Raw genomic sequence first — 9,147 nt, forward strand, 5'->3', positions numbered from 1 at the left:
GTATATATTCTTGGAATCGCCAGATTTCAAGCTTTTCAAATTTGTGTTTGCCATGCCCATATCGGCATTCTACGTTGCGTTATTCAATCAAAAGTGAAAAATTACTTTTTTTGTAAAAAAAATAATTACGCATTTATGCTGGTGATAAGAAGTTTTGTTTTCACTTTTCCTAGTTGTTCAATAGTCTGGTAAATTGAATGTGTCTGGGCAGTTTTATTCAAGCAACGCGTTTTGAAAAGTAGTGTCCTGAATTTTAATTTCTGTTTTAGTCGCATTGACCTTAACTCAAACCACAACACATTGGTAAATAATTCATGAAATAGTTTGTCTGGACACATTCAAGTTCCTCTCATTGTCACCTTAAAGCTGTGAAAATTTGGTGTTAATCCGACGACATTAAATATACGTTATTTTTTGTTAAAGACCTTGTATTTTGAAAAACATAAACTCCTAGAAAACGTCGATGAAGTCACAGCAAAGATTTTCAAGCTTGTTTATCTGCACAAGCGATTTTTTTCCGATCAAGGTCTGTTTTAACATGTGCAGGGGCATCCAAATGTGTAAGGCTATTGGAAACCAAAAAAAATAAAGGAATGGGATAGCTATGGTTCGATAAAATCGGCAAATGAAAACACTAAAATCAATGATTTTTTTCAGTGGCTGTGTGACCTTGTGTCTGACACATTCATATGCAAATGACTAATCTGTGAAATAAACAGGGGCGGAGACAAACCACTCAAATGTTTGGAAACACTCATTGTGTGTCAGATAGCTACTAATAACACATCCTAACATTGCTTTGTCTTGAGTTAATCTTTGAAACTTATAGGCACACAAATTAAACCTGTGTTGTTGATTTTAGAAAACACTACTGAAGCTGCCTTGCTTCCCTTCAGAAAATCTACATTTTAACTAACTTACATGGCATTCTAGGTTACGTTGACTTTGTCAGATGAAAGTTTATAATGCATTTCATCAATTAATAAAAAAAATGTGGAAATCGTAATTTTCAACACAAATAATAGTCTCGCTACCTTAATACACTGGTAAGCATGTTGCAATATATTTTATAGGTGGCAAATTCATGAGAGGCGTGATTACTATTTAAAACTTTGATGTACAATTTATGTTTTTTCTTAATTGACTTTTTAATTGCTGATGTAATCCAAGGCCTTTCCTTCTTCAAATTGTTACACTTTACATTTTACTCACAATGGGTGCATGTTTTAATTATTACATATCTCATTAAAAATGTTGTAAAATGTGTTGTAGGCCAAGTTAATATCCTGTTGTCTGTAGACCCTGTCCCAAGATTGAATAAACAAATCATTTTTAAAATTGTTTTTCCTATAATTTTTAAATTCTCTGCAATAAATTTGTGTACTGTGTGGCTTATTAACAGAGAGTACATTTTCAAAAATAGCATGTATTTGGAAGTGATCAGTTACATCAGTTGTATTGGTACCAGCATGTGTGCAACATGTATTAATATTGGAATATATGTGTATCAATAATCAATATCAATAATAGCACTGTTGGTACTAGTAACACGATTTCGAACATTAATAAGTTGGTATAAATAAAAACTTTCGAGGGTTGCTAAAAATTATCAGAATGGATGTTATGTTTTGAGACATCAATGTTGAGATCACCTGTCAATACACAGGAATATATATCAATTTTAGTTTTACACATTACGCTAACTAAACTGTTTTTAAACTCTGTAATATCTGTACCCGGCTTTCTGTGTATAACACCAACAACTATTTTCTATTTATCAGACTTAATTTCTGTCCACAAACTTTCTCTGCGTGGTTTACATTATAGTATAGAAGTCGATAATCAATAGAATTGTGTATATAGACACCCACACCCCCTCTCCTTCCATTATTTGTAATGTTATGTTCAAATGTATATGATGGGATATGTAACAGTTGTGGATTATTAAACTGTCAAATTTATGACATCCCAATTATTTTAAATTGTAGATTAAGGCAAGTTTCGTAAAGCAGTTTGAAATTATCTATATTTCTGTTAAGTGAACGGATGTTTATGTGAGAAACACTGGACAAACTATTGGAATCTGAATTACATTTTTCATTAAATTCAGAGGGGAAAACGAGTCGTTTACTACATTGTGTGAGACGTGAAAATCGTCATCAAATAATGTGTGGTCCATGTTTTGAAAATCATTTTACGTGTTTGACATTAGATATTGCATATAAAAAATTACCGTAATTTAGAGATGTCAGCCTCATTATTAATAATTATAGGACTCAAACCACTGTCCTTTCTTACAAATATACGGCAGTTGTTTGTCCACGAATACCTACTAGTATATTTAGCTCTCTTTCTGGCTTCATTCGATTTCCCGAGTAGTTGTCGTGTGCAATGGTGCAGGTTTTCGTTTACGAATATTGGGTTATTAACATCAAATCCGATATTTCTCGTGGTAGTATTTTTCAGTTTACGTCTTCCGTCATAGATTACATTTCGTTTCTTTCTGGTGGTGAACCGTACGATGATACGTCTTGGTCGATCGTTCCGCTGTGAATCTTCACGTTTACCAATACGATGTGTAACATCGATATCGTGCTCGATAGTTTCGGGATCGATTTTTTTTTAGTACATTGAGTACTATGTTTTCATCATCACGTGTCTCTTGAATACCAGTAATCTCCAAATTTTTGTATTTGTATTTGTATATTTTATTTCACCATAAAGTAAATACAATTGGGTACTTGCTAAATACATAATGCTTTGTCATTATGGTGTGTAACATGATAAATAGCTCAAAAAGAGCTAGTCAAAACATCATGTCCCTACCCTAATTATAAACTAGTCAAATTATCAGAAATATTCTTACAAATATTCAAAGGTAACTGCGTAGTCGGTGATTCTCTTGGTTTAGCTCTGCGTTCGCCTTCTTGAGTAGCGCAATTTCTCTCGACATTTCTTCAAATTTGTCACTCGTGAATGTTACAGATTAACTACGCCCCCTTGTCCTGATTTTAATTCAGCAATATCCTTGCTGATACAAGACAATTCTTCCATCAGTTTAACTGAGGATGGTTGTTTTTCTCCATGAACTGTCTCCAAACTCTCCAGTCGGCAACTTTCACATTTTCTTTACACAATGGTATTTTCTTTGTTTTATCGCAGTCAACACATGTAGGCACGTTCCGGTGATAATTGATTACGCAATTAAGGTGTTGATGCTAGTGAATTATTAATGAGGTAAGGAATTGGTCAGTTACTTCGGCCTAGGGGGGTCGGTAGATTCCATTTTGCCTGCTGTAAATCTCAGTTGACCCACCCCCTATCAAATAAAGAAGTGGGTGACATTATACTAGTGTTTTAAAACATGTTGGACCCCTCCCCTAACACACACACACACAAACAAACAAACAAACAAACAAACATTATCAGTTTTGGCTCTGACATGATTACAAAATGTATTAGATGTGCATTGAAAATATCATGGTTTGCCATAATTTTGACATAATTTTTAGTGTTTGCATTTAATAGACCTTAGGAGGGGAGGGGAAGCATAAAGCCAAAAAACGACTACAGAAAAGGCTGCAGGAAGGAGGGAAATCTATGCTGCTAAAGATAGTAAATAAAAGCAAAGCTGTGGAGTACTCACTTAATAAACGCCCTTATAAGATAGGAAAAGAGGATTTGAATCTAGGCGGTTTGAATTCTTTGAAAACTAAGTTGGATTTAAAATATCTTTCATATCTTATAGACCAGGAAAGCTTTACACCCGAAGCAGTCTGTGCTTATGAAAACAAAGGGAACTTTGATTTTTGCTTAAATTTGTGTTGGATTTGGGTATTTTACAGAAAAAAATATGCATATTTAAAAGTTAAAGTAACAGAAAAACTATTTGATTATTTATTTATTTTTTAATTATTTATTTTAATCTATATATCAGCATTTTCACAAATTTAACTTTTTTGATTTGCTGAACAAAAACTGTCACTGCTCTTTGTACCAATTGCTGTGTTGTCTTTCCGTCTCCTGTTATAATTGGATAAATCCAGTAAATATCTTATACAATGGTGACTTCAGACTTTAAATAAAAAAATCTGATATCAGCAGCACTTGGACTTAGGATGTGTTTAAAACTTAGCTGTATAATCTAACAAATGGATAGGCAATATAGGTAATAGTTATTATTAAGAACACATTTATACGATTAACTTTTTTATCTTTTGTTATGAAATAAAATTGTTTTTAAATATATGCATGAGCGCGTGTGTGAACTCTGGAAAACATGGTGACCCCCCTATTCTTGATATCGAAAACAGGAAGACACCCCTACTGACCCACGCCCCCCCCCCTAGGCCGAAGTAACTGAGCAATCCCTAACCAAGGTAGTTTAGCCAAGCTTAGCTGTACGGCAGGTTAGTTTTCTTCTTAAAACAAGTTAAAAAAGACAATTCTCGCAGATATAATGCAGACACTTACTATATATCTTCACAAGGTAGGAGAAGTAGGATTTCCGGTAATACACTGTAGAATCGATTAGAAAATCCCATACTACGTAGAGGTGATGCAACCAACTACTACCCCTGTCAAGATGGCGACGATACTATGCTCACTGTCAGTATGAGAACGATCAAGTCTAATTTGAGGGAGGACATTTCCTGATACTTTGTGGAAGTTTTTTTATTTTGTAATTGTCTGTTTAAAATTTACAAAGACACACTTAGAGTACCCTAACTAATTTGTGTATGATCGTTGATGAAAATATTTCTCACATGTCACCACCGTGCCCGGCCTGTCGTAGTACTCTCCTTACAAATAATGCCAGGGATATAATAAAACCAACGTTTACCATTTGAAATGTATTTTACTGCAGATGCGATGACTTCAACTAAATCAAAAAATCATCTTTAGTTTTTAGATTTAAATGCACCGCTACAACGGCTCGTGACCTAGTATTTCGCCACGGTCAGCAAAGCGGGCGCTGTCTCAAATCGCCATGGCAAGGGGTACGTCACGTGACGACGCTCATTGTATGTGTCGTACTGTGACACAGCTGATTTTGTTTATAAAGGTCTGTGTGTATGGGAAGGCCTTATCTATCGTACCACTTTCTACGAACACTGCACGGCTGTGTTAATTGCGTAATTGACTGATATTACCCCTTGGATATACATCTACTAGTTCTGATTTCACATCGCCTCCCACACTGACGCTGTCACCACCATCGACACCTGTTAGTAAAATGCCGCCGAAAAAGACAACACCTGCCGCCAAAGCCAGCGGTAAACCAGCGGTTAAGAAGACGGGAAAGGCACCTGGAAGTAAACCACTCACTGCTGTCAAAGATACAGGTATTTTATGGCGTGTGTGTGTGTGCGCGCGCGCGCGAGCTTTACAGCGCCGGGGAAGACAGTTCACGCAATGTAACCCCCACAGCGTCGATACGCACAGGCACACAGTGTCGTGACAATATCGTTCGAGTGGCTACAGCTCAATATGCCGTCGTTAGTTCATAGTACATACAGTATGTACGTAAGTCTTGCTAAAACTTGACGTTTTTTATTGATTAAAAAGTACTAACCAATCACGATTTATTTATTTATTTTCAATGGTTGACATGACAACTGGACGTAATCGATCGTCGTAATTTGCATACCTTAGTCCAGTCGGGATATGTAATCTGTTGTTCATTGTCACTCAAGTGCTTCGATGTAGCAGAGCGCAGATGAATAAACTGAAAAATATATTAAGTATTTAAAACAGTTTGACGCATATTTTATTTGTCGACTATACGTCATTACCTGGTAGCTCGAGGTAATGTCATGTATACGGACCAGATTCTAGATTGCCATACGGCTTGTCCCACTATTTGGTGTATATACTTTTATGCATCTTTGTTATTAAATTGATTTGGGTGATTTTTAATCGCGTATATTGAAGGGTCGTGAGCTACACGCCACTTGAATAAAAAAAAATGTTATAAAACAGACAGCAGCTCAATACAGTTATTTAATACTGTGCGCTGATTGTTCTTCAAGTTGTGCGCACAACAGCAATCACTTGAACATGCGTAGTAGTTATTGTCATCTTCCATCTTACGAATACTATAAATAATTGATCATCAAGGAGAATTGAACAACAATAATTGAAAGAAAATTGTTTTCGCCTGCATTGCGTCTTTAACTACCATCATCGATTTCCATTCAGTTATTTTATATGTCGTTTATATATTTTAAAGGGCGGTGGTTGTCGTGCCGCGTCCTGTTCGATATGTAACTCATAGCGACGTATACAACGCGTGTAAAATGCATTCTTTACATGAAATTCGAACATGCGCTGTATTACTCTCTTGAATTTCATAAATCAATAACAGAGAACGGACAAGCGAACACATTTTGACTTATTGGGAACTTTTGGATTTATAATATTATATAATACATCGGTTCAGTCATAGACAGTACATAGGGCAATTATTTGCATGTGATACGTTCGCTCACCACTCTAACCTCTTCCATTCCAATTGTTGTCGTTATATTTGCATATTTCCTTGCAGCACCCAAAACAGCAGAACCCGTTAAAGTTGGTGTTACTATTGAACTAAAACAATTGGCTGATATACTGAAAGACAAAGACGGCACCATCAAGAATACAGGCAGGTATGTCACGTGATAATAATGACGTCACTCATTCCGAATTCTGTTTGTGAAATAACTAAAGCAATGCGTTCTGTTGATTGACACGATCCAAGTATGTCATTGGGAGAAATATATACATGTATCGTCATGCAGGATCAATGTGATAAGTTGCATTCTCAGTACTGGGCGCAATCACGCAATGTACTGTAAAGGGGGTAATTATTCACTGGGTTTTAATTTAGCTTATTTCGCTGACTGGAAAAATGCGATAAATTAAAACATGTAAAATTTAGCATAGAACACATTATCTAAATGACGAAACCGTGAATTTAAAACCCACTGAATATGTCTGAAATGGTAAATCAGTGAAATTTAAACCCAGTGAAAATTAGTCATTTTACAGTATATACGTTCACCGTGGTTCACTCACGGTGTCCAATGTTCGATTGTCCACTCATGAAGTACATGGATAGCGTGCCATATTTTTGAGGATTCTCGGAGGAAATAACATTTATTTATTTATTTAAAACTGTCGGTTTTTCAATTTTTTATTGAATATTAAATGTGGCGTATTTACATCGCTAATTGGGATTCCTTGCTGTTTGTATGTGTATGAATTATTGCACAAGTATGGATGGAACTCAACCGTCACGCCATCTGAATTCATCCGTGTGTGATTCATCAAACTCGATATGTCAAATGTATGAATATAATGTTTCGATTTGCGAGTATGTTATAAAAGTGAACAACATTACAATTTTCTTTATCTGGTGATGTTATGTTTGGTCACGTGATCGACCTCCACTGCTCTGAAGAAACCATATATGGTTATATCGTATATAAGTTACCATTGTTATTTCCAAATTTTAGATGGCCATTGGTTATCGATCCTTCCGGACGTGCAGGCACGTTCTTACGTTACCAATACACCAATTACCTGCAGGCTCTTAGCCCCGATGACATGCAACCAGAAACACTAAGGAAGGCTTTGATTGGTTCAATAAGGTGAGTTCACATGAAGCGTGCCCACATCAACGAGATACTTGTGTGCCATATCGCCGAGGAGGGAATATACAAGATTGCAATAATACGCTACGTTGTGAAATTTGACTTGCATCATGTGTTTTCCCGAGCAGCTCCACGTTTATGTAACACTTCACCACTATAATTGCGTCAGAAACCTACAATAGATACCTTTAGAAAGATTGACTTGTTGTCTAGTGAGTTCTACTATATAAATTTCATTGCTTGTGTGTTTGTTTGATTGATTGGTTGATTGACTGATTGACTTGTTGTCTAAGGAGATATACTACGCATGTAGTTACAAAACAAATCCTCATCCATTGCACAAGGCATCGTTAAAATCGAGTATTTGATGTTTCAGATACGGAAAAGAATTCACGATCGACATGATTGAATCCGATATGTACGGCAATATAAAGACGCAGATGGACGAGATTCAGAAAGGACTTCTTGATTCCCTCGTGTCAAAAGACCTATTAAAAGATGAAAAGTAAGTCTAAGTTATCCTTGTAAAAATGCTTTCCTTTAAAAAAACTGAACAGATTTTCTTCATCGTTTCATCACTATTTTCGAATAGTGCCAGAGTGCGCGTTCGAATTTCGTGTAAAGAAATAATGTATTTATGCGCGTGGTATTCGTCGCATGGAACCCACTTTGCACACGACACGAAAACTTGGTCGCTTCACGCACGTCGTTTGCATACCATACCTGTATACGCACATTTTTTAAAGGGCAACGCGTTTGTTTACGTGAAATTCGGACACGCGCAGCGCGACGATCGTCGTATCTTAACGAGAATCGTGATATCATAATGCACGAAAAAAAAAAAACTTTTCACGAGGAACATGAAATTGTTTAATAATTTGTATAAAAAATTTGCATATTTTTCAGATATTTGTCAATAGTGAACGAGTCAGACGGTGAGGAATATGGTCAATATCAGTTCAATGACATGCTTATAGATGGGTTTGTTTTTACACTGGTTACTCAGATGCCTTCGCCCGGAGAAGAACTTCTGAACAAGTTCTATACTGTTACAGTTTTGGAAAATTAAAATCGCATTGCAGGTGATGTCCTTACCGGGGTGCTAAACGCTATCATTTCTTAGTAATAAGAGTTCTTGGGGTTGGACGCAATAAACAAAACAAAAAATTGTAATCATATTTTCTTTTCTTTTCCGGATTCTTTTCAAAATATTCGATTAACTACCTGTATATGTTTTCCAAATTTTCAGACATTCCCTGGCCGATTTTGTCTAATATCTATACCTTTTTAGTTTTTGGACGGGACAATTCATACTGACATGTGGTGCAATATTTCTGTTATCGGATTTCCCGGAACCGCCACGCCTACTGAAACGAATGACTAGCGTATATTATAATTTATGCGTACAGTGTTTGCAAATAAAGACTTTTATGAAACTTGTTTGTGTATGCTCATTGGTAGGTTAATGATGATCACGAAACAGTAATTTTCTGAAACTTTTCTAAATTGG

General features: G+C 35.9%; 1 protein-coding gene across 1 annotated transcript; it reads left to right on the top strand.

Annotated features, from left to right (window-relative positions):
* Nucleotides 1-5,036: 5,036 nt before the first annotated feature.
* LOC100370553 (IQ motif and ankyrin repeat domain-containing protein 1-like) lies at nucleotides 5,037-9,076 on the top strand. Its single transcript, XM_002734348.4, has 5 exons — nucleotides 5,037-5,345; nucleotides 6,548-6,650; nucleotides 7,500-7,634; nucleotides 8,014-8,142; nucleotides 8,544-9,076. The coding sequence occupies exons 1-5, from the start codon at nucleotides 5,237-5,239 to the stop codon at nucleotides 8,704-8,706; spliced, it is 639 nt and encodes a 212-aa protein (XP_002734394.2). The 5' UTR covers nucleotides 5,037-5,236; the 3' UTR covers nucleotides 8,707-9,076.
* Nucleotides 9,077-9,147: the final 71 nt, after the last annotated feature.

The sequence above is a fragment of the Saccoglossus kowalevskii genome, chromosome 18 (genome assembly GCF_978046115.1).
Source record: "Saccoglossus kowalevskii chromosome 18, keSacKowa6.1, whole genome shotgun sequence".
NCBI lineage: Eukaryota > Metazoa > Hemichordata > Enteropneusta > Harrimaniidae > Saccoglossus > Saccoglossus kowalevskii.

Coding starts and splice junctions, on each gene's coding strand:
- LOC100370553 (XM_002734348.4), top strand. CDS start 5,237: ATGCCGCCGAAAAAGACAACACCTGCCGCCAAAGCCAGCGGTAAACCA. Junction 5,346..6,547: donor CACTGCTGTCAAAGATACAG/GTATTTTATGGC, acceptor ATTTCCTTGCAG/CACCCAAAACAGCAGAACCC. Junction 7,635..8,013: donor GCTTTGATTGGTTCAATAAG/GTGAGTTCACAT, acceptor TTGATGTTTCAG/ATACGGAAAAGAATTCACGA.